The sequence below is a fragment of the Zootermopsis nevadensis genome, unplaced genomic scaffold, assembly GCF_977971745.1.
Source record: "Zootermopsis nevadensis isolate Lab colony 2312 unplaced genomic scaffold, Znev_1.0 Znev_ptg000024l, whole genome shotgun sequence".
NCBI classification, from domain to species: Eukaryota; Metazoa; Arthropoda; class Insecta; order Blattodea; family Termopsidae; genus Zootermopsis; species Zootermopsis nevadensis.
This window is the reverse complement of record NW_028259156.1, coordinates 1,538,093-1,551,022: the sequence shown is the minus strand read 5'-3', so window position 1 is coordinate 1,551,022 and position 12,930 is coordinate 1,538,093. Positions and strand designations below refer to the sequence as shown.

Genomic DNA, 12,930 nt, shown 5'->3' with positions numbered 1-12,930 from the left:
AAGAACATCACGCCCTGAAAAGAATTGTGGGTTATGGCCGGAAAATGGACAGTGGTTTTATTACGTCATGTAAACCTTAAGGTCGAAAATCCCTTAACATGGCAAAAGGACACACAGAGCCACAAATATTCTATTGTATTTAACTGTTAACGTCACCATGACGTCATATCTTTTTCCTGAATATGACACTGTTCGTTATGAGGGAATTAAATGATTGATTGGCCGTAAGCTTACGGGAAATGCAAGACATAATCTGTGGAGTTGTACCAACGTCCAGACTTCAGAGGCCTCTGTGATTTTGAATAAAAGCATGACGATGTTTGATTTTAGATAAGTTCAAGTGTGTTTTATTTATAGAATAGTTTATGAACATCGTCTTCCTTATAAACGTCATCTCAAAAGCTGCCAATATATTTTATCTTATTTGCATATTGTACGTGTTTGCAGCCATAAACCAACGTAAGTTTTCTTATTACCAAGCGTTTTATATGGGCCTGCCGTTAATCAAATAATATGAAGTGTTATGTTGTTACAACATGAACAGTGGCGTACGAAAAACTGATACTTGTAGGAAACGCATATGACAATTTAAACACGTCATACAAAGACTAATAAAATACGTATATTCCCTGATATTTTCGTATTGAGTTTTATTGTTTTGTTGTAGAAGTGAATAGTCTATTTGATTATTCGGATTTTTACTAGTTTTATAAATGAAAATTTGATATTCAGTATATATTTATTTATTATTTCAGTCTATACACAAACTTAATTTTTAATTTTTAAAAATGTTGTTGTTAAAATTAAAATTAAAATTTAGCGCTTATTATTTTACGACATGTTTCGATGCTATTGCATCATCCTCAGGTTTTTATTGTTATTTTCATCTTTAAAACTAATATATATTTATTAATGCAACCATAATAAGCGCTGAAATGTAACATCGTAATAACGATGAAAAGCGCTAAATTTTAATTTTAATTTTAACAACAACATTTTTAAAAATTAAAAATTAAGTTTGTATATAGACTGAAATAATAAATAAATATATACTGAATTTCAACACAAACATGACGCATCTAAACTACAAAATCGAAAATTTGATGTTTCCACGGAAGTCAAAATTTGAATTTTTTGATGTTGTGAGTCATGACCCCGTGAAGTCTTGTATGTGATTGCACAAAGTTTAAGGGGAACCTACCACCTTCATGATGAGTGTAGAAGTAATTCAAGGTCTTCAGAATCTATGGTAACTACCTCATATATTCACAAAGTCGAGGAACATAAGTGAATGTTATATTGGTCCTTTAACCCTATAACCACGTGGCTGGCCCGTCTTTATCTACGGGATTTTTCACGTGATTCTGCTTACACTGATTGTCTCGTCTCAGTCAGTGGAGTTTAGAATACTGCACAGAATTATAACCCACAAGACCACAAACCATACATTTGATGTATTAAATGAAATGGACACATCCTTTTATGGTTCTTTAATATAGTAACGTGGATTTTAAACAAGTCAATATTAGGTGAAACTTTGCTGTCTTTCCAGTAAGATATCACGTGCGTTTGTATATTCAGGTATGGACACGCTGTGCTACAATCAGGCTGTCATTTTCGTAATCGCCACCGTGAGAAATTAAAATCTTACCAACAACAAATATCGATTTCTGACGTGTAAATTAGGATGATTAATTGTACAGTTTGGTCACATGTATCTAATGACCTTTGTGGGATACTTGAATGCAAGGAGCGTCAAGCCTGTATATTTGACGTGGAAATGAGATGTTTATTTTTGAATCATTTTATTGGTTTCAGATTACAGATATTTTCCACAATATTTTACTGAAGTGATCCATGTGAACTTCTTTTAACTAATACACATTCCATGATAAAAACTAACCTTACAGATTAACGACCACCGGTTAATTGGTCCATCGGTTAATCGGGGAAGCAGTTTATTTGGGATAAATCTTAAAGAACAAACCTTTTTAATTATTTACGTGGAACTTCGCTTAATTGGGCCAAAGTTTTCTAGTCCCTATGTGTCCTAATTAACCGGAATCCATTGTATTATCATAATTCACATAATGGAAGCTGTTTATTGAAACAAAAGATTGTTCGCTCGTGCATGCAATGAGGTGTAACAGATTCGTACGAAAATGTAAAACTAGAAATAACTTAATTTCGTAGCTGTCATAAGTGTGATCGAAAGTACGAGGGTCGCTCATTAAGTAATGCCCCACATTTTTTTTCTCAGCCAATAATGAAGATAGAAAAGTGTACTTTTACATGCTTGAGATTTGATGTTTCCCGCGTTCGTGTACGGAGTTTCAAATGATTCCAACCGATAGCGGAGCTGTTGTGAACTGTTAAAATGGCGTCTGTGAACGACTCTCGTTACAAGCAACGAGCTGTAATTGAATTCCTTGTTGCTGAAAAAGAAACGGTGGTGAACATTCATAAACGTTTGTGTGCTGTGTATGGAAGCTGTGCAGTCGATAGGAGCACCGTTGGTCGCTGGGCTAAGAGAGTTAAAGCTTCAGGAAGTGAAGAAACCGAGCTCCGTGATCTGCCGCGCTCTGGGCGTCCTGCCACAGCCACCACTCCAGACATGTTGAACCGCGCGGATGCCATTATTCGTGAGGATCGGCGTATCACAACTCGACAATTGGCCCAACAGCTTTCAGTCAGCAATGGAAGTGTGATTGCAATTATCCAGGCTCTCGCATATTCGAAGGTGTGCGCAAGATGGGTTCCACGAAGTCTCACAGCAGACCACAGGATTCAAAGGAAAACGATTTCTTCTGAATTGTTGGAGCGTTTTGATGCTGAGGGAGAGGTCTTTCTGTCCCGGATCATTACAGGTGACGAAACCTGGATACACCACTTTGAGCCAGAGACAAAAAGGCAGTCAATGGAGTGGCATCATCCTCAATCACCGAGAAAGAAGAAATTCAAGACAACTCCCTCCGCCGGAAAAGTCATGATGACTGTCTTTTGGGACAGTGATGGGGTCATTCTTGTGGATGTGATGCCAAGAGGTGCGACCATCAATTCAGACGCGTACATCAGGACCCTGAAAACCCTCAAGAAGCGTTTTCGACGAGTTCGGCCTCACAAGCATCCAGCGGAAATTTTGCTCCTGCACGACAATGCACGCCCTCACACAAGTCTGAGAACCCGGGAAGAAATCACCAAATTGGGTTGGACGGTGCTACCCCATCCACCCTACAGTCCAGATCTGGCACCCTCCGACTTCCATCTCTTTGGGCCACTTAAAGATGCTATCCGCGGAACAAGATTTGAAGATGACGAGAGCGTAATTCAAGCAGTGAGGACATGGCTACGTGCACAGGACAAGAGCTGGTACCGGCAAGGCATGCATGCACTTGTTCCACGCTGGCGTAAAACCGTACAAGTTGATGGGGACTATGTGGAAAAATAGTATGTGTAAAGGAAACATTGATTTATATTGTCACTAAATTTGAGCCATCTTGAATAAATATGTTCTGAGGAAAAAAATGTGGGGCATTACTTAATGAGCGACCCTCGTATTTAATTTTTCCGGACATGAGGACGACGATAACTCATGAATACGCCGTCGTATAGACGTTTCGCTCACACTTTAATTTGCCTCGCATAATTGTACATATTGAATAGATATATGTTACACTATGGGTCTTTTAATGCAAGCAAAAATATATTATTTATGCAAGTTAAATTGACACTCGCCGAAATAGTTTTGAGTTAAGATGACGGAAGTTTTATTGACGGTGATTTTAGGTAGGGAAAATTAGGTCAATATTTAATGTTTCCGCTGGTTGTTGGACTTTTAATTCTTAAGTTGAAGAATCAATTTTTTTTTTTTTTTTTAGATTTTAAAATCAAGGAACAGTCATTTTTAAAGAAACTCTTCAAAATTTATAATTTTACAAGTTTTAAATCGGTACGCGCTTAATTTTATATTTCATTTGTCACTTTCAGAAACACGGGTAGGCTATAGGAATGTGTGATGTGTTACCAGGTCCGAAAGAAGTTTGCGATGAGTTGAAACGACACCACTCCGAGCTGAAATCCTCTTCCCTGGACCACGGCGGGAATCCCGAGCACCACTCCGGTCGCTTGGGTGCTGGGTCACTGTGTGATTCGCTCTCGCCTCAGCAGACAGGACAACAACAACAGCAGCAGGGCCATGGTGGCAGTCTGGGGCCAGTCCCAGCTTCCGACTCTGACAAACCAGCGAAGCAGAAACGACATCGAACTCGGTTCACACCCGCACAACTCAATGAGCTGGAGCGCTGCTTCGGCAAGACCCATTACCCGGACATATTCATGAGAGAGGAGATCGCTATGAGGATTGGTCTCACAGAATCCAGGGTTCAGGTAAGTCACAATTCGCTTTTCACTTCCGAAGTCAATAATATTTTAGATTTTTTCACAGTCCGACGCTCAGATGAATATTTGACGACGACAACTATACATTCAGTAAAAAAAAAACATGGTGGTCTTACGAGGTTCATTACACTCCCACCGAAATTTTATCCTCTGCGTGTGATGTAGGAATTTCCAGAATCAGGAAGAAGGATGCAGGTACTTTTGTCAAATATTCATTTTGACCGTCAAATGCCGATAAATGAAATCGAAGATTAAGGTATCAGAGTGTTGGTAGGAACATCGTTGCAAGTCACACGTGTAACTGGCAACACGTGACTGTCTACCAGTGCGTTTGATCGTTGAGACGATGGTTCAGCGAAATCCCTTGAGACTACGGCCTTATCGGTGTAATTGTGAGACGTAATAATAAATATTCTTGGATAGGGAAATAAATGCGATGTTTAGGCGAAATTATTATATAAACGTTATACTTAATGATTAAGACATAACAGACACGTAGAAAATATTCGCTCATAAAATATCCGTAGATATTTCCAGACTTGAATTATCAGATTTAGGAATGTCAGTTACCCCCACTCGTTCGAACATTTTGTGAGAAGTTTTAAAAAGACTTGAGTTTTTAAAATCGAGAAAACTTGTATTTTCATAAGAGCCGCGGTATTGAATAGTGTTTGCAGATCGATGTGTATCCTATTATACACCATTTTCAGATTACATAGTCTTTACTTGTTGCTCAAAATGAATTTTATCTCGCAATATAATTAAGTGGTTAGTGCGTGTCTATTCAGACTGCCTCATTAGTTCATACGGAATGCCAGAGAAAACAGCAAAATGTTTAATATCACGATTTCGTTCACATAATTCAAACCCACATCACAAAATGTAAGTCGTCAACAAACTCTATGCCTATTACAGTGAAATTTTCTTCCAAATGTTATAGACCCATTAGAAGTATGTACCTGAAGAAATTTAGAAACTTTGTGTAGTTTGCTCCAGTATTAAAAGTAAATAATTTCACTTCAGCAATACAATATTATTTGGGGAGGGAATGATTAAAAGAGATTTTTATTAAAGGTTTTGCATGCAATTTAAATATAGTAACTCAGACCTACTACTTAGTACAGTATCTTAATTATAATCATCGAAAAGGTTAACATAACTTTGCAACAGCTTGAAGGAAACCATGGACCTCGCTCTGTATTCTTCCACCTCGTATAGAAGGCCCATTCTAAGGCAAGTTTGAATTTACGTTGTTAGCCAAAAAGCCTGGCTGGCTCCATGAAGTCCTGGTGTGAGAATCGCTATTAGATTCGAAATTTTGAAAAGTTTGTAAAGTGGAGCGAGTTTTTCGCGGTAATCATGCTATAGTTAAGTAAGACTGCATCAGCCAACTCTCGAAGCTATCGGTTCTTTGTCCGGGGAGGAACCGAGCGGATCCTACCTTCAGCTGAGCTGCATAAGATTTAGTAACCAAGTTAAAACGTATTAGTGTTTTCGTTGTGGTGTAAAAGTAACCACAATGAACTTGTAATGAACCATCTCATCTTGTGGTACAATCGAGATGCAGGCAATATACCCGCCCTATCACGAAAATTTTATGAAGTCAACTTAAGCCCTTGGAAGGAAAAGCTCGTGTAATTAAAACTCCACATAAATCTAGAGGTTAGAAGAAATGGTAATGCTAGGCGCATCTACAATATTATAAATTAACTAAGTGGTTGCAAGTTTATGGACGTCAATTCAAGGCGATGTACAAAGATCATGAAGAAGCTGTTCTTCAGAAAGGACATTGAGGTTCTGATGGCGGTGAATATGTCGTCTACACTCTTCTGACTTATGACGTCGTATAGTCTTGTAGTCAGGATATGACTACAATAATTACATAATCCCTAATAATTAAATTTCTGAAGTAAGGAAGATTTTGACAGACATATTTTGAATCGTCGTGTTCTAGCATAATGAATCATGTAATGTCTTTCACATGAATTATACCCTGTGTTTTCATGACTAACTCCAGCGAGTAGATTTCTTCTTAAAAAGCTGACAGTGCGCTCACAACTGTCAAGAATTTCCCTGCCATTTACGAAACCCGAAGAATTATTATCGAGTTCACAAAAGCCCGTCATCGGCTCTCTCATAAGCCACATGAATCCAAACCACACTTTGCCGCAGTATATACTCAAGTTTTATTTTAATATTATCCTCCCAACTACGCCTAGACGATTTTTAATTTATGTTCTTTATGTGTTTTGTTGCTTCGAATGATACCTTTTATCATTGTTTAATTTTAACCGTCTAATCACATTAAAATATTTTATTAAATATTAAAATATTATTACTACAATTAACATTTAATATTTAAAATATTTAAAATATATTAAAATGATGCTCTTTCTATCGAAATGTTTGATTTTATTGTGATTAGACGGTTAAAATTAAACAATTATAATCATCACAATATGACGCAACATTATCATCTCACCTTTTATCATGTAAGTTGGAAACTACACCATGTCACTGACGGCCTACAAAGTATCAGCCCAGACACGGAGGAACGGAGGAAACTGGAAAAAAAAAAAAAAAAAAAAAAAATATTTTGGAACACAAACATGTTTGAATTTGCCTACCGACTGACTGAATTAGATATGTAGACTTCATTCATACTACACTCAACGAGAAATACGTAGGGCGTGTAGTTCATTAAACACCGGCAGTGTTAATTTATTTATTTATTAGTGGTTTATTCAACAACGCTGTCGGCAACCCAGACAACAGGCTTACAGCGGTGCATGAAGGAAGTTGTTATGACCTAATGTTAAGTTACAACCCTGACAATTGCCTGGAGTGACTAAAGAAAACCAGATAGCACTTCAGTCAGAATAGCCGGTCTCCGTGTAAAGATTTAACTCAGTATCTCCCGAACGTGATGGAAGGGTACTAACAACTCGGCCTCGTCTTTCGATAGCATCCGAAGGAAACAGTTTTATTGTTTTTTGGGATTTTTAACAAAGCTCTTTCATTTACAAGAAAAACATAACGTCAGATGAAATGGGAAGATGATGATGAATGACGAGTGGGTAAGAATGTGTCTGCATCTATTTAGTAACGCGGTTTCCCCCCAGGAGATATTTGGAAATACCACGAAAAATCTTTATTGAGAGTAGTGGACAACTCGCTCCTAGAGGCTCGAACCAGGTACAGTGCATAGCGAACACTGTTCCAGGTCGTTACCGTTAATTTTTGTGTAATGTCAGTCGCATTAACTGATACAAATACCCCATCCAGAAACGTATAACTGCTTGAATGTTCAAATGAGCTTTTATTCCCGTGAGCAGTCACTGGATGTAGTGAGATGCTCACGTAATTCTCTCTCTCTGTATTCAATTGCTTGTGGCGTAGCTAAGAAAGATTTTGTCCTCGCTGCAGTAAAGACGCTCTTCTGTGTCAAGCTGAGTGATTCTCATCTCAGAGCGCTACCTTACTTAATCCTATAGTAAGCCAGGCTTTAGCCCAGCTCACAGACCCCAAGCAACCGGCAGAATTCTGGAGATAGCTCACAAACTCGCCTAATTGTTGTGGAGCCCTCCCCCCCCCCCCAAAGGCACGGGCTCAATCGGGTAATCCTTTGATGTGGGGCCAATGATCTCATTTCAGACTCATGCAGACTACACTAATTGACTCCATGATAATACCTTTAGTACGAGAATATTATGTGTTTGAAAGTAATCAAAATTGTATTTTAATCAATTCATTTACATTTTATATAATTCAACGGTATTATTTAAATTAATAACATGAAACATTTTACACATAAATTACTGCAGTCACTCTAAAAGGAAAAAAAATAAATATAACAAACCAACAGGGCAAGTATATTATTAAATATTTACGACATGTAACTAAGAAAAAAAAATCAAGATGTCGAAATTGAGATCGGAAATAAAGGGGAAATGTTTGTGAGGTTAAGTAAAGTCATTTATAAAATTCTTGGAAAATTATGTCCACACTATCTGCACATTTGAAGTGATATAAAATATTTTTTTTATGTTAGTGATAAAATTAAATCGACATTGGTGCCACAAACCGACAAACAGGCTATCGAAAATAGCATTGAATTATAAGTCTATAGGGTTAAAGATAATTTGAGACTTGGACAGGGAATAAATTGTCTAGACAAGAAGATTAATACAAATAGGCGTACATAAAATATAATTTAAAAAGTGTTAACCTTCAAAATTTAAATGTAAAATGTTTAAAACATTCGCTAATATAAAATTATTTTTGCCATTAAATCCAGTCTCAATGCCGTCTCTCTATTTCTCAGTATTTTATAGCTACAGAATCTCTTACATGCCCGTTAGATTTCACTTGGAAATATCTCTTCGTATTTGATGGGCATTAATGAATATTATATCTCACAAAACTCTTCTACTGAGGATATAACATAATATTTCTTTCTGATCTTGTAGTGTAAAAGCATTTAAATAAACTGTTTCGTGAATAAATAAATTATTCAGGTCAAAGGAACAGTGACCTAGAAGTACCTTATTTGTGTCAGTTGCCCGCATGTCCGATTGAAAACCAGTGTTACGGCGCCAACACAATGAGAGCTGAAATCTTAACTTTCTACTCACCAATATTAAGAAAATAACGATTTTTGTTATATTTTATCAGGCACTCTCAAGTGGGTTACATTTCTTATATCTGTGATTCATTTAAATATAAACGTAAAACATATCATTTTGTAACTGTTACTGAATTTGAGGTGCGATCGGAAAGTTTCAAGACTGTGTCAATAGAGGGCGAACCGGATGTAGTACGAGCTTCTGCCGCTAGGGGGGTGCGGCCTACATTCATAGTGAATCAGTGTGCCAGCCGGCATCATCGAATTAGCATTTGTTTCTTAGTTACGGGCGTTTTGGTAGTGCATTACACCGACCCTCCTGCGATTTCGGTATGGCGTGTGCATCAAATTTTGCCAAAGACTCGCCAAAACGGCTACTGAAACCTGTGAAATGCTAACCGCGGTTTAATTAATGTTTTGTCGTCAGAATATGCTGACATTTTACAAATGTAACAATCCTTATATATGGATTTATATTGAATCATAATATTCTTCTAATCGTAATTTTTTTGTAAACACGGTAATAACCTTCGGTCTCCATGAAAGGCGAGGAATTCTTTGATTAACTGAAGCACTCCATGGAGTTTGTTATATTCTTATAATTAATTTATTTTCTCGGAACCGTTCTGAAGCTACAGCCTCTCATCTCGTAGGCCTGCTTCTCTGTGTGCATCCAAAACTTACCTAACCTTAAATCTCACACCTCACATAATTTTCCTGACTCTGTAACCTAAACTTCCCACACGTTTTGTATCATGGCGTCGATGAGAATATTCAAGGGAGAAATATTAACACGAGCTTAAAATGTTCCTTGCTGAAGAGCTTTATAATTGTACTCTTCACCAAATATTACCAGCGTGATCAAATCAGAGAAAATGTAATGGGCTAGATATGTAGAACGCATGTGGAACTCAGGAAGAAAATGTACCATCTGAGAGATATAGGCATACTTGAGAGGTTAATACCATTAAATAATTGGTCTTAAAGATAAGTCATCATAACGATATGGACTGTAGTCATCTGGTGCAGAATATCCTGTGGCGGGCTCTTGTGAGCTGAAAACGAACCTTTGATTTCCAAAAAATATCGGGAATTTTTTGACCAGATGAACGACTGTGGTCTTGTGGAGTTAGTGGCGGTATGACCTAATGGTGAGGAATAGGTCCACACAGAGTGGACTTCCTAGAAATTTAGTTTTCTTACAATCGGTACCGTAAGCATTTTAATATTATCCCACTTACGTCCATGAAATCTCAAGTGTTGAGATTTGGGGTTATCATGTTGGTCTTCTGGGTTTTAACGCCGTGTGTCGGAGAAACATAACGAAAAGTTCACACGACGCCACAACCCATAAGACCAACATCGACTTTCCCAAGTGATATTTACCTACGAGATTCCAAAAAAAATTGTAGGCAGTTTTTATTAATTTCCTGTTTCCATATTTTATCGACGTTTAGGGAAAATTCTGCCTATATATAAAGGTAAAAGTAAAGGAATTTGTATTTGTAAACATAATACAGACCTTGTTGAGACACAAACCTTCAAGTTTGATTTCGGACATTTGGTGACTTTTTAGAAATTACCAAAAAAAATTTTTTTAGGAATTTACTGTTTCCTCCAGGGCCGACGTCGATTAAACCATCACCAGGTGAGAATGGTGACAGACGTTTCGGATGAGTTGCTTGTCTTCGTCTTCAGGATCTCTTTCGAATACGTGTGTCGAAAAGGTTGAGGCTCGGGGTGGTCCGGAACTTCGGTAATGTTTACTGTTTTGATATGGAAGACGACGGTGAGTTCAGACGGCGTTACCTGGGTTGTTGGTTGATGGGAACGTGAAACAAGGCGTGGCGTGGCATTCAGCACACATCTACCTGGTCTTAATTGAAAGAAGCAACACGAGGTGCGAGCTGAATCTGTTTGGAACGCTACCAGCCGCCAGTAGCGTCTACAGCGGCGGACTGGGCCCCACCACCTCATAGATGCAGAGAAACAGCCCTCGTCGTTCATTGAGTCCAGGTTTATCACGAGAAGATTTCTCAACTTTTTTTCTGGAATGATCGTCAGAGAAGAATTTGAAAGTGGCTTTCAGCTGGAGAAAATAAGATAGCCGAGAAAAGTCTTAATATTGATGTTACTCAGAGACAATGTAAATGTACGATGAAAAGTGTAAAGTTATGTAACATTAAATCACTTCAGACTCTTTTGTGCAATTCTGCTTATTTCAAATGTCTGGACCTCGCAGGATTCTCTACACTAAACAAAATATTTCGAAAAAGATTTACTACAAATGTAAGCCTTGCTTGTTCTTATTTTTAAAACTTCTATTTTTATACTTTATATCAGAAAATTTTGATACTTTGTAGTCAAAATTTATACAAGTTTAAATTTTGGTTAAATTTCTGAAAATTTTTAAAGATCTAAGTTCTCACGGGAGATGAAGACGTTAATATTGGTCTTCGGGGTTATAAAAGCCGTGTGAACTTCTAGGTAGATGGGGATTTTCGGAGAAACATACTGTTTCCATCTTCAGGGCTGAAAATTCCTACGTTGGTATCTACCAATCACGGTACAATCCAGAAGACCAACTTCGACAAATTTAAAGATCCATTTTTGTTAAAATATTATAGGAAATGGATTTAATTCCGGAATTGAATAAAATGTTCGGTATATGAACCATTTATGTGGTGATTTTTCAATTTTTTTTTTTTTTTTAAATTTGTTTGTGGGTGTTCTACTTTAATTTGACCTAGGTATATTCCCGTCTAATATGATATTATTTTCATCAAGATTTGGGATAACTCCCCTATATCAATTATTACCGTGTTCGACAATAAGGGATGACGAATCATCAATGGCTCTGCACTAGACCGATTAAAATTTAGCGACAGTTTCGGTTTATAAATATCAAAATCACTTGAACTAAAAGTTGCTGATTAAATATTGACGAGAACAAAACCAACAAATGTCCCTCATATCTTGCTACCGGTGTTGTACCACTCCTTTACCGTCGCCAGTCCGCCATCTTGTTCCATTCTAACTTCAGTTCAGTTTACATTACATGTACGAGTATATGTACAGAGTCTAAGTAACTCTATGAACTAGTTAGAGTTCGTGTTGTCCATCTAAACCTCCTATCTCCTGGCTGCACAGTCCTTGTTGAAAAGCTGATAGTCTCTTAGATAAGTACAAAAATACCTCACGTGTTATGGGAAATGGGATGTTCATTACCATGTTAACAACAGCCAGTAACCAGTAGTTTTACTGAGTAACTCGATACTGGTTCAGTAATTCCTGAGATAGTTCGACATAATCGCGAGTTTTATCGAGATGAAAAGATAAAACAATGGTAAACAGGCCTTTTATAAATCTTAACGGAAAATTCAAAATTTAAAATCCATCGAAATAATGTTTCTTATGTTTATTATTTGACACATAGAAATTATGGAATGTATTATGTAATTCATACCAATAAACCATAATCGCCTCCATACAAGTTTAAATTATTAAGTATTTTTACGAAACAATATGATTTTTATATTTTAAATTGGAATGTTTGCGGTTACAGATAAGTTAAACTGTAAAATTTCTTATTCATTTTTATTTTCTGTATTAGATTGGTCGCTGTAATTTAAGCTCTAGATTTGTTTTCGTATAAAACATATATAATCTCAAAAATGTGTCCACAGCCTATATGCGCTTAAAATGTTAAACTGTCATAAGAGTTATGTCTCTCTTATAGCTGAAGGTCCATAAAATCCATTTGCTGCTAATTAAAGACTGAAATTCTGACTATACAGTGCGTTTTAAAGACCTGTCCATCATGAAAGATTTAATAGAATTGGGCATTTGTCTGTATGATATTTTATTTAAAAGAATCTCACCGTCCCTATAACAAAATTGAGATTCGA

General features: G+C 37.0%; 1 protein-coding gene across 7 annotated transcripts in view; it reads left to right on the top strand.

The window, feature by feature from the left end:
* The window catches only part of LOC110827843 (uncharacterized), a 536,626-nt gene that overhangs the window by 467,298 nt on the left and 56,398 nt on the right, over window positions 1-12,930 (top strand). For all 7 annotated transcript variants that reach the window (XR_002542483.2, XM_087354894.1, XM_087354893.1 and 4 more), the window contains one exon: window positions 4,028-4,386. Coding sequence is in view for 6 of the 7 variants with exons in the window: in XM_087354894.1 (XP_087211020.1) it covers window positions 4,028-4,386 (359 nt within the window). In the remaining variant the exon portion in view is untranslated. The remainder of the gene's footprint in view (window positions 1-4,027; window positions 4,387-12,930) is intronic.